Raw genomic sequence first — 19,528 nt, forward strand, 5'->3', positions numbered from 1 at the left:
TCGTCTCTGCACCTGCTCTAAAACTGCAATATCTTTCCTGTAATGTGGTGCCCAGAACTGAATTCCATATTCCAGATGTGGTCTTACTAGAGAGTTAAACAGAGGCAATATTATGCTAGCATCTCAAGTTTTTATTTCCCTTTTAATGCATCCCAAAATTGTATTAGCTTTAGCTGCAGTGGCTTGGCATTGAATACAATTATTTAACTTGTTGTCGATGAGTTCTCCTAAGTCCTTCTCCAAGTTTGATGTCCCCAACTGTATTCCATTTATTTTGTATGGAGCTAGACCATTGGTACGACCAAAATGCATGACTTTAGATTTTTCAACATTGAATTTAATCTGCCATTTATGTGCCCATATAGCCATTCTATCCAGATCCTGTTGCAATATGTCACTATCTTCCTGAGAGTTGATGATTCAGCACAAGTATGTATCATCTGCAAAAATAGCAACATTGCTTTCTACTGCATGTACTAGGTTATTAATAAATACATTAAAGAGCACTGGACCCAGTACAGACCCCTGTGGGACCCCACTGCTAATCGTCACCCGAGTGATCCACAACAACTCTTTGTTTTCTGTCCATTAGCCAGTACCCTATCCATGCACACAGACTCTTCCCCAGTCCTTGCATCCTCAACTTTTGCACCAGACTTTTGTGGGGAACAGTGTCGAAGGCCTTAGCAAAGTCCAAGTATATCACATCTACAGCATTCCCAATATCCACATTAGCGTTCACTACCTCAAAAAAGCTATTCTACAGGCAGCACTAGACTTTTTCGACCACTCTCTCATCCACCTGATCCACACCTACAGGAGGCGACTGGAGTCACTACCCATCCACCCCATAGCTACTGACGATATTGTCTTAGACTTGAGCCCACCACTCCCATCTGTGAGTAAGGCTGAGGTCCTCTTCCACCAGTCAACGCTGAGCACAAGGAAATAATCTGGGCTTGATGGTGAATCACCAGCCTGCCTGAAAATCTGTTCACAGCAGCTGGCTCCCATCCTCACCTCCATCTACACCAAATCCCTTCAGGAAGGCAAAATCCCTGCGTGCTTCAAAAAGTCTACTATCATCCTTGTCTCCAAAAAGCAGGGAAAATCTGACCTCAATAACTACAAGCCTGTGGCCCTAACATTCAACATTCTGAAAACCTTTGAAAGAGTAGTCCTGTCCCACATCAAGCTCTTTACCTTCCCTCTTCTGGATCCGCTTCAGTTTGCGTACAGAGCAAACAGATCCACCGATGAGGCAATCAACATCTGCTTAGAGCTCACAAATAACCACCTGGACAAACTGAACACTTATGTCAGAATCCTTGTACTGGACTTCAGCTCGGCCTTTAACCTCCTTGGCGGTATAAAAAAAATCCACCAGGAGGGAGCGCAGCAGTTTTTTTTAAATTTTTTTTTTCCTATATCATGTAGCGAGCCCAGGGCTCGCTACATGATAGCCGCTGCTCAGCGGCATCCCCCCGCCCTCTTCGATCGCCTTCGGCGATCTCCGATCAGGAAATCCCGTTCAAAGAACGGGATTTCCTGGAGGGAATACCAGGTTAATACCAGGATGACGTCACCAACGTCGGGACGTCATTGGGAGTCCCGGGCCACCCCTCGGCGCTGCCTGGCACTAATTGGCCAGGCAGCGCACGGGGTCTGGGGGGGGGGCGTGCAGCGCGACGGATAGTGGCGATCATGCGCGGGGCGGCGGCGATCAGTGTGCTGGTACAGCAAAAAAAAAATTAAACAAATCGGCCCAGCAGGGCCGGAGAAAACCTCCTGCGCGGCTTACCCCCAACTACGTTCGGGGTTACCGCCAAGGAGGTTAATACCATCTGACCCTGCACACTGCAAAACAATCTCGCAGCTCTGAATATCCAGCCCACCCTTCACCAGTGGATCACAGACTTCCTGACCAACAGGTCTTTAGTTGTGAAGCTAGGGGATGTCACCTCTCAACCAAAGGTAACAAACATAGGGGCACCACAAGGCTGCGTCTTGTCACAGATCTTGTTCTCCCTCTACATGAACAACTGCAGACTCGCAGCAAAATCCGTCAAGGTCATCAATTTACAGACAACACCACCATTGTCAGCCTGATAAACAATGGTGAGCAGGCCTACCGCCAGGAGGTCCACAGAATATGTCAGTGGTGTAGTGAGAACAGGCTGGTGCTCAACACAGCGAAAACCGTACAGCTGATAGTAGACTTCAGGAAGCATGCCCCCACCAATCTATGGACGGCACTGAGGTCAAGAGTGTCCAGCGTCCGCCTTCTGGGCACTACCATCTTCAAGGACCTGTGCTATAAAGCAAACACTGCCTCGACCGAGAGGAAGGCCCAGCAGAGGCTATTCTTCCTCCGCTAACTGAAGAAGTTTGGCATGACCCAAGAGCTGCTGATGAGCTTTTATACAGCCACCACTGAGTATGTCCTCTGCTCATCCATCCTAGTCTGGTACGCTGGCTCTTCCACCAGATACAGATATAAGCTTAAGAGAGTCATTAGGACCGGCAGAGAGGATTATTGGTAGACATCTCACCTCACTTGACCTCCTCCACAACTCCAGACTATGCTCCAGAGCACTGAGGATTGCCAGCGACCCCTCACACCCTGGTCACCATTTTTTTGTCGGCTCCCTTCAGGCCGCAGGTTTCCGGCCATATACACCAGAACTTCCAGGCATAGGAACTCCTTTTTCTCTTCTGCTGTCAACCTCCTGAAATCTCTTTAGGCCATTCCACCTCCAGACCATGTTTTGCATGCAGGCGTAAAATGCTCCCAGCCTCGGGAGCAAGATTGGGGAGTACGCTTAGCCGCACTGCGCAGACTGGCTCCTACTGACCACAGAGAAAAGGGCTGCTACGGGAGAATATAGGAGCCTTTAGACCGCAGTGAGGGAGCGATCTGCCTGAAGGGGGCTGGAGGAAGCCCAAGGTATGTATAAACTTTTACGCGCCCTCATCTCAGGTACACTTTAAGCATAAGTTGCGTGCATCAGCATACCATCATAGATGGTATACATAAACTTGCAAAACATACATGAATGGTTGCACATACCGATCCTGGTGGGCAAACTACTGTTCAATGTTTATTCATGTCAGGCACACTACCTGTTACGGGCAGAGCCCTTCATCAGGGTTGACTTCCTACACCACCACCACCTTTTTATCTACTTCCTCAGTAGGCAGTCCAGATCCAGACCTCCCAAATTGGGCGGGTTCTCGTTTAACCTTTAATACACTCATGTGCAATATAATCACATATGCGGAGCTTAGTCTTATACTCCTGGCCATGTGATGCAAAATTATACACAAAAGAAAATACATTTTAACGATCAAAAAACAAAAAAATGTCAAAGTTCTAAATCATGAACCCCTACGCAGGGGTCAACCCGGAAGATATCCATATGAAGAGCATTCATCCACTGTTTAATCTTTATTCCCCAACCCTATCCTCAAGTCCCACCAATAGGGCATGTTTTGTGGAAATCCACACAGGTAGTTAATCAGCTCTGCTGAGGTGCTAATTACCTCACCTGTGAATGTTTGTGGTTTTCTGCAAAACATGTACTGTTAGTGGGCCTTGAGGATAGGGTTGGGGAACTCTGTATTAAAATACATACAGTTCTGTCATTCTAGCATTATCAGTGATCAACATCATTCCTACTTCAACAAAAAGAAGAACGACATAACTGTATGCATGAATATGGGAGGTCTGCCTACTGAGAAGTAGTTAAAAAGCTGGTGGTGGTGTAGAAAGTCAGACCTGATGAAGGGCTCTGCTCGTAAAATTTAGTGTGCCTGACATAATTAAACATTGAACAGTAGTTCAATACCTATAGAGTCCCTGTTTCTATTTGAAGTGGCCACCTTGTGGGGACAGGAGCACCGGCACCCACTCTCCTGGACAGGATTGAGTATTTCCTGAAGTCTGAGGCACAGTATAAGCAGTTGTTACCTTATTTTCTGCTTGAACTCAATTCTTTCAACCTAAAACACATATGTCTTCTTTACGTATGTAACCCCTGGTAACCACTAGTTACACAGCACAACACTACACTACCCCCTGCTGCCATAACAGCTAAGCTACACTACACTACACTGCACTTCACACTTCATTATACTAATCCCTTCTGCCCCACCAGCTAAGCTACACTACACTAACACTTCAGTTTAACCACTTCAGCCTTCGGTCGTTTTTCACCTTATGCATTCAAGCAATTTTCACCTTGCTTTCATTCGCTTTATCACTACTTATCACAATGAATTGATCTATTCTATATCTTGTTTTTTCCGCCACCAATTAGGCTTTCTTTGGGTGGTACATTTTGCTAAGAATTTTTTTTTCTAAATGCATTTTAACAGGAATATTAAGAAAAAAAATGGAAAAAATTCATTATTTCTCAGTTTTCAGCCATTATAGCTTTAAAATAATACATGCTACCATAATTAAAACCCACGTATTTTATTTGCCCATTTGTCCCGGTTATTACACCATTTAAATTATGTCCCTATCACAATGTATGGCGCCAATATTTTATTTGGAAATAAAGGTGCATTTTTTTAGTTTTGCGTCCATGACTATTTACAAGCTTATAATTTAAAAAATATTAGTTGTATACGCTCTTCACATGCATATTAAAAAAGTTCAGACCCTTAGGTAACGATTTATGGTTTTTGGTTTTTTTTTAATTGTAATTTATTTATTTTTGGTTCAAAATTGTATTTGGGTATTTTTTGGGTGTGGGAGGTAAACAGTTAATTTTAAATGTAATTTATTGTGTCTATTTGCAATAAAAATGTATGTGCATGCAGTTTTACTATTTGGCCACAAGATGGCCACAGTGAGATTTTGGTTTTTCTATCTAGGAACTGCAAGGACGACGTGATTTTTTTTTTTTTCAGAAAAACCGCGGCCTCTGAAAAGAAGACGTCGGTTTTTCTACCGGGGACTTAGTTTGATGAATGGGAACAACGTTCCCATTCATTGATCTCCATACTACCAGGGGAACAGCACGGGAGCGTGCGTACGCGCAGAGCAGCCTTTTGGACGTGAAATTCACGTCCAAAAGGCGAAAATGGTTAAACTCTCACCTGATCCAGGCAGCGCGCTTCTCTTCCCCTGTCTCTGGTCCTGACACTGTGCACAGGCTCCTCTTCTCTGAAGTCTCCAGCTGCTGCTATAAACTGCGGCTGCCTGCTGCTATATATGCTCCTGTCCTCATACTTCCTAGTGGGTTCTGTACTTCCTGATTAATGGTTCCCTATTACTGCGTTACCCCAGCGGTGGGGCCACGCAGTAACAGGGAACCACTAATCTTCCAGTTTTGCAAAAATGATTGTAAGAGGAAACTGGGCAGTTTCATTCATCTGTAGTCAGAAATGCAGCTAGTGTCCTTTTGCAATATTTTTATTTATACAAGGAAGCAGAACTACAATTATTTAAATCAGACAAGGCACCAGATAAGACAGGTAAGGAATTGCAAAGTTAAGTTGCACATGCATCACTGCAGCTTTATATTTTTAAGACCAAAATCCGCAAACAAACATGCAGACTGGAAGTACACTTGACTGTGTGGAAAACCAGGAGTTTTCCTTAACATGCATTTCTGCATTTTTCTTTTTTCAGCCTTTTTGAGGAGGAAAAGTACAGCATCATCTTTTTTCTCAATCGAAAAGTATTGTATGTGATTCGAATGTAATTCACACACAGTATGCGGGAAAATCAGACATGTAATTTTAAAATGGTACATTGCAAATCGTAGAATGCTGCAATTTGCAATGCGGCCCACAGACTTTTATAAACGCGGACCTGAACTCAGAACGTCCTCTCTGCTCTTAAAATATACGCAACAGCATAATAACTTTTAAACAAAAAAACATTTCTTTGTTACAGCTGGCACAAATCCTAAAATAAATCTGCACGGTTTCTACTTCCTGATTCATGGAAACATACATATTATTAACTTACAGTGCTTTCAAAGTAGCTTATCTGCCATCTCTTCCATGGCAATCATGTGACAAAGGGGAGAGATAACATTACAACTTGTGATTAGACACAGATGAGGGGGAATTAGACAGGCTAAATAAATACATACAGAGTACATTACTCTGTTTCTCTATGTTTTCCTTCTGTCCTGTACAAGAGTTCAGGTCCACTTTAAGTGAGATTTTGCATGTGTTTGCTTCAATGCAGCAAGACGCATGTGATTCAAACTAGTGTGCTTCCAGCCTCAGTCAGTTCTTTTACAAGTAAGCTGAAATTTGTGAAGCATAGATGGATTATATTTAGTATGCTTTCCTAACACAATAGGCCACAGTGTAAAAAGTGTTATAGCAGCCAGTTGAGTTAATTCCTATTGATTCTAGCACAAGTCACTAAACGATCAAACTTCAACTTACCCGTTGGTCACCTCCTTCTCTGCGAGGGTCAAGTTTCTTTGCAAAGTGCCTTAAATTGTCGTAATTATGAAAATTGCAAAGTGCTACCAAATCCTGTGAAAAAAAAGCAAAAACGAAAGAAGAAAAGTGTTGGTATTTCTGGAATATTGGAAGAGAAAATACCTTCTGAGCACTTTGCTCAAAGAGTAAAGAAATGTGAAGGCACAAAGATGTTTATGCTGCCTATATTTTGCGAGACTGGACTTTCTGAATCACAGGACCTGTTGAACATTGTATTTTTAACACTATAAGACGTTCCTGACCACAAGATGGTGCAGGGGCAGACTGACCATTCGGGCACGGGCCGAGCGCAGAGAACCCTAAGCAGGAGGGGAGGTAGCCAGTGAAAGAGGGCGATAGCAGCGGAGAAGGGGGGAGGGGAAGTCTCCGCCCCCCTTCCTTCACCTTGGGCCCCCCCCTTCCTGGCTCTCCCCTCCGCAATGTGCAAGTGTCGCCGCAGTGGCTGACAGCGGGCGGGGACTTACTGCTGTACAGCCACTGGAGGAGGCGCTGCTCTGTGCGCCGCTAGTCTGGGCCCCAAGGGGAGAGCCAGGAAGGGGGCCCCAAGGTGAGGGAAGGGGGGGGGTATACTTCCCCCTTCTCCGCCTCTTTTCCCATCGCCCTCTTTCACTGGCTATACTGGGGAGACCTATACACCTGGCTACATATACTGGTGGCACCTATAGACCTAGCTACATATACAGGGGGCACTTATAGACCTAGCTACATATACTGAGGTCACCTATAGACCTGGCTATACTGGGGAGACCTATACCCCTGGCTACATATACTGGGGGGCACTTACAGACCTAGCTACACATACTGAGGGCACCTATAGACCTGGCTATACTGGGGAGACCTACACACCTGGCTACATATACTGGGGATACCTATACACCTGGCTATAGTGGGGACACCTATATACCTGGCTACATATACTGGGGGCACCTATAGAACTGGCTATGCTGGGGAGACCTATGCACCTGGCTACATATACTGGGGACACCTGTAGACCTGGCTATACTGGGGACACCTATACACCTGGCTGCATATACTGGGGACACCTATACAGCTGGATACATATACTGAGGACACCTATAGACCTGGCTACATATATTGGGGACATCTATTCACCTGGCTACATATACTGGGAACACCTATACAGCTGGATACATATACTGAGGACACCTATAAGACCTGGCAATCTATACAGGAGACACCTATAGACCTGGTTATCTGTACTGGGGACACCTATAGGCCTGGCTACCTATTCTGGAGACACCTGTAGGCCTGGCTACCTATACTGGGGACACCCATAGACCTGGCTACCTATTTTGGGTACACCTATAGTCCTGGCTACCTATTCTGGGGACACCTATAGACCTGGCTATCTTAACTGGGAACATCTATAGACCTGGTTATCTATTCTGGGGAAACCTATAGACCTGGATACCTGCACTGGGAAAACCTATAGACCTGGTTACTTCCATTGGGGGATACCTTTTAACCTGGTTACCTATACTGTGGGCACCTATCTTGGGGGAACTGCTGCCAGATTAACTATTTTTGGGGAACTGCTGCTGCCAGATTAAGTGTATTTTGGGAAACAGCTGCCAGATTATATGTATTTTTGGGGAACCGCTGCCAGATTGTGTATAATGGGGGAACCGCTGCTTCCAGATTCTGTGTATTTTGGGGTAACCACTGCTGCTACATGTATTTTTGGTGATCTGCTGCCAGATTACGCATGTTTTGGGGAGCCGCTGCCAAATTATGTGCATTTGGGGGAACCGCTGCTGCCAGATAACGTCTATTTTGGGGGAACGACTGCCATATTATCTGTATTTTGGAGGAACAAATTGCATGGATTTTTGGTGAAATGCTGTCAGATTACATGCATTTTGGGGGGAAACACTATGGCAAAGTTCAAACTTCCCCGGCAGGCCTTTTTATACCACTGCTAAGGTCATGTATATTTTGCCCCACCCATGACCATGCCCACATTCTGTTGCTTGACCACACCCATTTTTCGGCGTGGCGCAGGGGTTTTTTATCAGTATAAAATATCACAATATAAAATATTTACTGTTGTCAGTAAATTATTATATCTTAGTCTGTAAAAATATAGTGTGAAAGGTGGGACACACTGGTATGGGGGCCCCAAAATCTCCTATTGCCCGGGGGCCTCATGAGTTGGCAGTCCGCCCCTGTGCAGGGGCATCTTGTGGAGCTTCACCCCCCCCATTCCCACTTAATTATTGTCTCCCCCTAGAACCTCTTGTACCCCCCCCCCCCCCCCTTGTGCCTTATGCCTCCCTTGAATCACTTGTGTTCTTTCCTTCTGCATAGTTATGTCCTCCTTTTATTGTTTGTGTTCTCCTTGTCCGTCTGTTTGCACCCCTGAGGCCTATTACTTTAGCAGAGTATCATGCATAGTGTGTGTTTAACCCGCTCTATGGACGGTGCCAGTTTCTCCTGATTATGTAATTACATGTAACAGACCCTAAGGAGAGCTGTGAGGAAGAGAGGACATCGCTGATCACATGGAGGTGACCAGAGCAGGTGAGACGTTACCACACGCCTTGAGAAAGGGGGACCCTGCGTGGCCCCCGAAACAATTGTCGGCTTCAATACCCTTGTGGGAACACATGGCTCAATAAAGGAGAGTGATTTATTGAAAAATCGGTGTGCTGATACGTTTGACTGCAGTTTACTGATCGAGACACAGCCTATGTCTCAGTGTCAAGCACCCGACGCAATCTTTAATGGTGTGCCTTCCATGATCTTCATTTTGCAGAGCAGGTGAGACACGTCGCTGTACAGTACACTCTGCAAGCCAAGCGGAGCTGGAGGAAAACAGGTGTTTGTATCTGCGGGTAAGTCAGGGACTCCCTGTATTCGGACCATAAGACACACTGACCTTTTACCCCCACTTTTAAGATTTATGGTCTGAAAAAATATAGTAAGTCCATACAGAAAAATATCTATTGTGTTAAGCTTTATCCGTGGCGGACAAATACAACAGTGGGCCCCTGTGCAGAATAAAGAAGGGGTCCCATGGGAGTGGCCATAATCATAACAGATTATGGTTGGATCCAAATAATGCAGATAACAAGTACATGAATCTAGGTTACATTCTGTAGGCAGTGTGTTAATGTAGCACGCATCTCATACTTGTGTATGACTGGGTCACAAGCAAATATGTCCGCCTCTGGCTTTATCATTAAAAGCATTTGAAGAACAAAGGACCTAATGTGACTGCTTTGCCTTGAACTGAAAGAAAAAAATGCCATAGTTTTAAATAAAAATAGTATTTCATTACACACCTGACAAAACTGAATGCCACGGACACTGTTTCCCAACTTGTCCAGAGGAGGAGACCAACACATTATGCCCATTACATTAGGAACTACAAGAAGGATTCCTCCAGAAACTCCAGATTTTGCAGGGAGGCCAACCTGTAAAAACAAAACATCTAAGTACTCTAATAAATTATTTTTGATTACCATATGAATGATACATTATTATAGGGAACCTTTAAGTGAACCTGTGAGTTTAGAAAACAAAAAAAGCTAGATATTTAACTTACTAGAGAGACGCCTCTAAATCCTCCAGAGGCTTCTCCAAGCTTTCCTGAGCCCACCACTGGATGTCACTGGATGTTGGGACTCTCTTCTTCTTCTTCAAGGCCACGGTCTTGTAATTAAATGAGCATGGCCGCACTGTACTGGCACCGTTATGGCCTGCACAGTAGTATGGAGCCGCTCATGCACGGAAGAAAAAGCTGTGCATACTGTGCAGTCATGGGCCGTCTTGCGCTTATGCAGTGTGGCTGCTTGAACATCTTCGACGAGCCCTTGTTGAATGGGTTCAGAGAGCTCCAGCGCTGGAATGGTGAGCTTGAGAGGGATGGCGGATTATCCAGAAACTACCCTTTACAGGTAAGCATCTAGATTCCTTCCTTTTTTGTCTCTAAGTACACTTAAAGTGTGCCTGAGATGAAAAGTGTCTTAGGTACCATACTTACCTGGGGCTTCCTTAAAGAGACACTGAAGCGAGAATAAATCTCGCTTCAGTGCTTATATTCAGCAGGGGCATGTGTGCACCTGCTAAAACGCCGCTACCCCGCGGCTAAACGGGGGTCCCATACCCCCCAAATCCCCCTCTGCAAAATCTACGACCAACTCGGTCGTAGATTTTGCTGTTGTTGAGGCAGGGCTAACGACTGCAGCCCTGTCTCTCAGCGCCGTCTATCAGCGGCGCATCGCCGCCTCTCCCCGCCCCTCTCAGCGAAGGTAGACTGAGAGGGGCGGGGGAGAGGCGGAGATACACGCTGACAGACGCGCGTGAGGCAGGGCTGCGGCCATTAGCCCTGCCTCAATGCGGAAGACGGGATGCGCTACATGGGCAGGAGGGGATTTGGGGGGTAAGGGACCCCCGTTTAGCTGCGTGATAGCGATGGTTTAGCAGGGACACACATGCCCCTGCTGAATATGAGCTCTGAAGCGAGATTCATTCTCGCTTCAGACTCTCTTTAAGCCCCGTTAAGGCCACTCATCACTTGCCGTCTTCCCGGTTACCTCTTATCACCTGCAATTCAGCCTGAAAGCCTGGCCGAGTCAATAGGGCTGCTCAAATCCGATCCGGGAGACATCCGGATAGTTGCTATCCGGATGTCTCCCAGTAAACCTGTGCGGGGGGGGAAGGGGGAGGAGGAGGAAGTGTTTGTAATCACGTGACCACCGCTTGGAGTGCATCGTGGGAGGCGCCGAGGGACAGACCTAAGAAGACGTCCGACAGGTAAGATTGACCCCCCCTCGCACAGGTTTACTTGGAGATATCCGGATAGCTACTATGCGCTTTGAGTCCTATGGGAGAAAAGCGCTTTACAAATGTTATTGTATTATTGTATTGTATTGTATCCGGATGTCTCCCGGATCGGATTTGAGCAGCCCTGCGAGTCAATCTTTGTCGCTCATGAGCGGCGCACCAGCTCTCCCATCCCAGGGTGCGTTCTGTGTCTGCACAGTTCTACTGCAGTATCTAGGCCAGTTCTACTTGATGAACCACACCTTTCCTGATTCAGTCCTCACAATTAATTTGAGCTCTGCCAAAAATGTGCGAGGACCTCGGCACTTGTGGACCCTTTGCTCTATGCAAAACACACTATTTCTACAGTAATGCTCAGAGGAATAACAGTGAATATTTATAACTGGATGCTAGCCTTAAAGAGAACCCGAGGTGGGGATCGTAGAAATAAATCTATACACAGAGGCTGGGTCTGGCTATAGTGCCCAGCCTCTGTTGCTAGTTGAATTCCCGCTAAGCCCCCCCTGCGCTCTGCTCTCTCCCATAAATGACAGCCGCGCTGGCGACACGCAGCGTGTCGCAGCGGGCTGTATTTACCTCACTAGTGTCACTCATGGCGCCCCCACGCCTCCTGCAGAGCGCCGGTCGCCGCCCACGTCCCTTCCCTCGCTGCTGATTGGAGGGAAGGGACGCGGGCGAGGACTGGCGCTCTGCAGGAGGCGGGGGGGAGCGGCGTGCGTGACATTAGTAAGGTAAACAATGCCCGAGAGCGCGGCCGTAATTTATGGGGGAGAGCAGAGCGCAAGGGGCACTTAGGGGGGATTCAACTAGCAACAGAGGCTGGGCACTATAGCCAGACCCAGCCTCTGTGTATAGATTTCTTTCTACGATCCCCACCTCGGGTTCTCTTTAAATTATTTTATATCATTCATTTAGATAGTAAAAATAGTGCATTCAAATATTATAGAAAACTGTCAAAATAACAAACAATATAGTCTACAGTAAATAAAAGGAATTGTTTGTCTGTTTAGTCTTAGATTACAGTGCCCTTCTGGAGAATATCTGCCCAGTCCACTCTTTGTGGTTTTTTAAAGGACTTCCAAGGCCAACTTAAAAAAATATTTTGTACTCACCTGGGGCTTCTTCCAGTCCCGAGCAGCAGTCTCAGTCCCTTGCCGCAGCTTCAGTGGTGCTCTGTGTCCCCGCTGGCCACCTGCAATGATGGTGACCCGCCGGCACGATTGGCTCTTCTGCCCACGCGTCCACATCATCTGGCGCGTACTGTGTCTGCGCACGACTACTGTGCCAGATGACATGGACGCGCGGGCATGAGTTCCCACATAGGCGCAGAGGAGCTGACCCCACTGGTGGGTTGCCATCATTGTGGGCGGCCAGCAGGGACGCCGAGGACCACGGGAGCTGCGACAGGAACTGAGACTGCTACTCGGGGCTGGAAGAAGCCCCAGGTGAGTACAAAATATTTTTTTAAGTTGGCCTCGGAAGTCCTTTAACATAGGAAATGTCCACACTTTCTTTATAGTCTCCGACCATTAGAGAGTGAGGTTTCCAACTTGGGGGAAGAAAGAAACTTTTTAACATGGATTCCAGCGTTTTAGTATTGAGCTACATTTTTTAAACATTTGTGTCATTTCCACTAACTTTGATTAACCTCAGTAAAATCATTGTCCACTCATATGTTCCTACATGTAGACACGGCACTTTAATATCCTACCATATCTATATTTTTTGTTATTTTTTTTTTTATTGTTTAACTACCTGCGGACCGAGCGAGTATAAATCTACAGCGGGCAGGGGGCGCTGCGGTCCTGACCGGACGTAAACTCTACGTCCCATTGACCGCGCGCCCCAGCCCGTCCCCGCCGCTCGGTCCGCTCTGCCCCCGACGCAATGTGATGCCCTGCCGCCTCTATGACGGCAGAGCACTGTGAGCTGGGCAGGAGCCGTTTTCATTGGCTCCAGGCCCTGTCATTCATGTAAGCCATTCCCATTGGCTTACATGGAATGACAGGGTCAGGAGCCAATGAAAGCGGCTCCTGACCGGCGCACAGCGCTCTGCCGTCATACCGACAGCAGAGAGAGCAGCCTGCGGCGGGGACAGAGCGGCGTGTACGGCGGGAGCGACGGTAACTTGCGGCGATTCGTCGGGAAGCGGCAGTTTGCTGGGCCAGCACCCTCTGGTCCTTAAGGGGGCAGAGGATGCTGGTCCAGAAAGGGTTAACTTAACACATCAGGTTTATTGAGTACATACATATCACCGTATTGTTACAACACTGCAAATAAAACATGCAGACTGAATGAACAAAAAGTTAACAATGATATGTGCAAAAAACAAAAAAAAAAAACCAACAGTTGTGAAAAATCACATTTTTGCACGTTCACATCCAGGAAACAAAAATAGATAAAATAAAACCTGACACGTTAGCAGAATAATCAGTAATTCACAATCTGAAAAATATAAAAATTCAAACCCTAAAACAACCTCCAACTTAACCAGTCTGTCTCCAGGTAAGAAACTGTGTGCCATCCCAAGAGTCAGTACAAAACCACAGCCATTCCACAGATGGGATTCAAAGCCTACAATTTAGTAGGCAAAGATTGCTGCCATTCAGACCAAATCTTTATAAATCTATGAGGAACACCCCTTGATTGGTATATTGCCTCATGATATGGGAGAGTCTTATTCACTAGCCTGACCCAATCCTTTACAGTAGGGACCAAGAATTAGATCCAAAATGTTGCATACAATTTGTGGGCAAGATTCAAAGACACCAAGGAGGGCTTTGGTAGATTTACTAGTGATAGCACCAGGGAGAATATTGAGTAGACATAGCTTGGGGTCAACCAACACAGGATTCCCATGCTGTCATAAAGAAAATAGATTATTTTGGTCCAGTACAAGTTAAAGTGGATCCGAAGTGAACTTTCACACATTGCATAATTGTGTTCCTTTCCTATTGTTTATAGGGCATTCCTCAAGCCAAATACTTTTTTGTTTTTGTTTTAATACTCGAATTCCCTATAAACTAAATAAGCCACACCAACAGGTTCAGAGAGCCTTGGCAGTAGCAAGGGCTCATGGGAGCTCAGTCTGGGCAGGAGGAGGGTGAGGTGTTACTAGCCATTGATTTCAGAGGCAGAGGGGAGGAGGGTGGAGGAGACGGGATTAGGCTGATGGCTCAAGATACAGATAAGCCTGATTCTATGTAATGTTTACAAACAACTTGGCTGCTGTCAATGTATCACAGGAATAAATAATCATATTCTATTAAAACTGTTAGCAGCTAGCTTTGCTGTGTAAACCATCTAAACTTTAGATAAGACATATAGACAAGTTACTTGTTATAGTTAGTTTTTCATCTCGGATCCGCTTTAACTTCCGGACAAAGCAATATCACATGAAAAAAGGTACCCTTTTCCAGTCCACACTTGGGGCATAAATCAGAATAACTTTTTCTCTATTTAGTCAACACTATAGGTGTAAGAGAGGCTCTACGGAGAGTATATAAAACATTAATTCTATCCGGAAGATTTGGTGAGACCTGTCCCACTGCAGAAAGAGCACTTTCCCTTTCCTCGTCATCAAGTAGACCAACATTGCATTCCCACATCGGTCTTTTTTTTATTATAACCTTATTGGGGTAGCCCCAGGGAACATAACTGAGGAGTAGAGAACAGAGATAAGCTTTTTAGAGGATGGACCAGTAAGGATATTATATATCTGAGTCCGCAACCTCAGATGGGAGTACTGGATAAGAGCATGAGTTAATTGTAAATAGGGAAAATACATAGCACGAGGAAGATCATATTCAGCCATTAAACTGTCAAATGTTTTTTTTTTTTTTTCCAACAATGCATTTTTATTATATTTTCAGAAGCAATACTACAGAGAATGGAATTGAAAACATTTGTTAACATACAGCATACAGTTGAGGATAATTCTACATTGCAGTGTGATCGTTAACATGTGTTCCTAGAGTAAGCAAATTTAGAGTAGATGGAGTAGGTGCAATATCGGCTTATTGCCGGGTTTACCTTATCTCAGAGCAACCACAAACCTATAAGGCTGGTTGATTAGACCAGGCGCCCAGCTGAACTGGACAATTGGAGCGGTGATCAGGCGATCTACCAATTGTTATGATGGACACGTTTTAGCAGGCCGATGTTTACAATCTAATGAGGCTGAAGTGATATTTAAAGGTGATTTGAGTTGTTTTCAACCTTATGACTAATCATACTAGTAGATTATAGCAACAACAACTAGGTAACACATAAACAGGTGAACAGGTGACTCACTCATTTTATGATTAGAGAACACTTAGCTGTACATTCGATTACATTTATAAACTGTCAAATGTTTTAAAAGCTCTAGGTTCAAGGATCTAGTATACAAATAAAAGACCTTTATCAATCCATAAACGTGCACATTGCAGGCTACGGAGCTCAGACATACCCAGACTCTCTCAAAGAGGGATATATTTCAATGGCTGTTTGACATTTATCAAACGGTGGACTATGTCCCATACTCCCAGGAACTGCCTCACTGTGATTGGGAGAGAAGCGACATTGGGGGTATGCGTTGCACCCTTCAGAGTAACTGAAAAGAAATCCTTACAAATAAATCTAGTTTGTGAAATAATAAGCTCTTGAGACCTTGCCGTCCATTTCTCATATCATGGTTGGTGAAATTTGCCTTCTTAAAACAGCAGGAAATTTGCAAAAATTCAGTTATAAGTGAACATTGGTGGTTACCCACAATGTTCCACTACTGAATATACAAATTATCCCTTTTTGCCCTTGTAAGCAAAGCAAGCATCCAGAACCACTAGTGTATAGCAAGCCTATAGCTTTAAATATTACACAGCCACATCAACCCCATATATAGACAGCCTGTTTCTGGCTTTTGGCCCTCATCAGTACATGGCAGGGATTGATATGGCTGTATGGGACAGGGCTTGGACCAGTACAAAGTAACCAAGCAGCTCAGGGTGACCCAAACCACTAGGAATGTATAGGGGGATAGAAGAGACCGAAAAGCTTTTCGGTCTCTTTTATTCCCCTATACATTCCTAGTGTACTGGTCCAAGCCCTATCCCATACAGCCATACAGCCATATCAATCCCTGCCATGTACTGATGAGGGCCAAAAGCACGAAACAGGCTGTCTACATGTGGGGTTGATGTGGCTGTGTAATATATAAAGCTATAGGCTTGCTATACACCAGCGGTTCTGGATGCTTGCTTTGCTTACAAGGGCAAAAAGGGATAATTTGCATATTCAGTAGTGGAGCATTGTGGGTAACCACCAATGTTCTCTTATAACTGAATTATTGCAAATTTCCTTCTGTTTTAAGAAAGCAAATTTCACCTAGCATTGCTTATTAGTAGGAGGGCTTTTCAGTCTCTTTTATCCCACTATACATTCCTAGTGGTTTGGGTCACCCTGAGCTGCTTGATTCCTTTGTCATATCATGGTAAAAATTTTAGCGTTGTGCCGCCAATAAAAATGCACCCTGTATGTATTTGGAGAGCCTGTCTAATTACTCCTCATTTGTGTCTAATCACAAGTTGTAATTTGATCTCTCCTCTGTGTCACATGACTGTCACAGCAGAGATGGCAGATAAATTCATTTGAAAGCACAGGCTGTTAACAACAGGTCTGCTTCCATGAATCAGGAAGTAGAAACCATGGAGATTTCTTTTAGGATTTATATCAGCTGTAACAAAGATTTTTTTTTTAAATGTTATTATGCTGTTGTGTATCTTTTAGAGCAGAGAGGACGTTCTGAGTTCAGGTCCACTTTAACATGTTTTGAGTACAAATTTAGTAAAAAAAACTAAACGCTGGAGAATCGAACCAGGGACAGACAAAACAGACCCATTCAAATCCAATAATTTTGTAATAACCTGAGGGTGTTGAACAGATCTAGATAGTTTGGCCAACATAGAGCCGCACTGTTCCCCATTGGCATAAACTTGTTGTTTAGAGAAAAGCACCTTCCTGTTAGCCTTAAAGGTAAGGACACGCTCATGGTCATTTAGTTTTGAATGATAAACAGAATTAGTAGCAGGAGAAGGATCTCTATGAAACCCACTCTCTGCCAATAACATATTCTCCAGCGTTGTTCCATAGCTGCAGTATTTGCTTTAATGACCTTTATTTTCTTATTGACTATGGTTGTAATGTGCATTTTAAACACAGACCAGGATGCAGTGATCTGTGCTGACTTCTCCTTGTTGGGTAAAGAAGGTTTCAAACCTACTATTTATACCTACCTAACAGGCCCGTTTCTAGGGCCGTGCGGGCGCCCTGGGCGCTGAAGGCGTGTGGGCGCAGTAAAGGAGGGGGGGGGGGAGAGTCAGCCGCAGGGAGGGCAGCCCGTCCTCTCCCTCCCTTCCTCTCCCCGGGCCGCCCTCCATGCTCCCCCTCCGAGTGTGACTGCAGCCTGGGAAGGGAAGCGCTGTGTACAGAGCGCAACTCACCTCCCTGGTTCCAATCGCCGCCGGTCTCCTCTTCATAGCCGCTGATACACACGCTGCTTCCTGTTTAGCTGGAAGCAGCGTGTGTAACAGCGGCTGTGAGGAGAAGACAGAAGAGGAGACCGGCAGCGATTGGAACCAGGGAGGTGAGTTGCGCCATTCTAACACATAGATAGGTTTTGTTTTAAACCATTCCATTGTTGCCCTGGCTTTATGTTTAGGGTCATTGTCCTGCTGGAAGGTGAACCTCCGCCCCAATCTGAAGTCTTTTGCAGTCTCCAAGAGGTTTTCTTCCAAGTTTGCCCTGTATTTGGCTCCATCCATCTTCCTATCAACTCTGACCAGCTTCCCTGTCCCTGTTGAAGAGATGCACCCCCCGAGCATGACGCTGCCACCACCATATTTGACAGTGGGGATGGTGTGTTCAGAGTGATTTGCAGTGTTAGTTTTTCGCCACATATAGCGTTTTGCATTTTGGCCAAAAAGTTCCATTTTGGTCTCATCTGACCAGAGCACCTTCTTCCACATGGTTGCTGTGTTCCCCACATGGCTTGTGGCAAACTGCAAACGGGACTTCTTATGCTTTCTGTTAACAATGCCTTTTATTCTTGCCACTCCTCCATAAAGGTCAACTTTGTACAGTGCATGACTAATAGTGACTGTAGATCTCTGCAGCTCGTCCAGAGTCACCATGGGCCTCCTGACTGCATTTGTGATCAGCGCTCTCCTTGTTCGGCCTGTGAGTTTAGGTGGATGGCCTTGTCTTGGTAGGTTTACAGTTGTGCCATACTCCTTCCATTTCTGAATGATCGCTTGAACAGTGCTCCGTGGGATGTTCAAGGCTTTGGAAATCTTTTTGTAGCCTAAGCCTGCTTTAAATTTCTCAATAACGTGATCCCTGACCTGTCTTGTGTGTTCTTTGGACTTCACGGTGTTGTTGCTCCCAATATTCTCTTAGACAACCTCTGAGGCCCTCACAGAGCAGCTGTATTTGTACTGACATTAGATTACACACAGGTGCACTCTATTTAGTCATTAGCACTAATCAGGCAATGTCTATAGGCAACTGACTGCGCTCAGATCGAAGGGGGCCTAATAATTATGCACACCCCACTTTGCAGTTATTTATTTGTAAAAATGTTTGGAATCATGTATGATTTCCGTTCCTCTTCTCATGTGTACACCACTTTGTATTGGTCTTTCATGTGGAATTCCAATAAAATTGATTCATGTTTGTGGCAGTAATATGACAAAATGTGGAAAACTTCAAGGGGGCAGAATACTTTTTCAACCCACTGTATGTGAAGGTTCAGGTTTATTTATTTATTTTTATTTTTTTTCTGGTTAGACTTGATGGATGGATGTCTTTTTTCAACTAAACTATGCAGCTATGTAATAGTGCATGCAATTTTGTCCCTCATCTCTCTCACATTCCAGGACACAAAAGTAAGTAACTTTAGAGGCAGCCATGAATGGAAAATAGGTACCAGAATAATGGCATGACACAACTTTTATAGACATAACAGCATATCGGAGACAGACAAACTCCATAACTGAACTGACAACACCCAGCCCCTAGCCATATATAACTGGGCCGGAGCTTTATCACGAACAATAAACAAACCAAGATGGCCGACAAGGCTCCACAGGAAGAGAGAGCAGGATAACCAAACAGAAGCTCTGACTCCAGAGGAACCACTATAACAATAAGCCATCCCAGGTGGAAATATAATACCAGGCCTCACAAAAGCCAAGTAGTTAAACGGCCT

General features: G+C 45.1%; 1 protein-coding gene across 2 annotated transcripts in view; it reads right to left on the reverse strand.

The window, feature by feature from the left end:
* The window catches only part of GLS (glutaminase), a 752,941-nt gene that overhangs the window by 286,027 nt on the left and 447,386 nt on the right, over nucleotides 1-19,528 (reverse strand). For both annotated transcript variants that reach the window (XM_068244915.1, XM_068244916.1), the window contains exons 13-14: nucleotides 9,780-9,911; nucleotides 6,415-6,507 (exon numbers count right to left, since the gene is read on the reverse strand). In XM_068244915.1, coding sequence (XP_068101016.1) covers nucleotides 6,415-6,507; nucleotides 9,780-9,911 — 225 coding nt within the window. The remainder of the gene's footprint in view (nucleotides 1-6,414; nucleotides 6,508-9,779; nucleotides 9,912-19,528) is intronic.

Source organism: Hyperolius riggenbachi, chromosome 7 (assembly GCF_040937935.1).
Source record: "Hyperolius riggenbachi isolate aHypRig1 chromosome 7, aHypRig1.pri, whole genome shotgun sequence".
NCBI lineage: Eukaryota > Metazoa > Chordata > Amphibia > Anura > Hyperoliidae > Hyperolius > Hyperolius riggenbachi.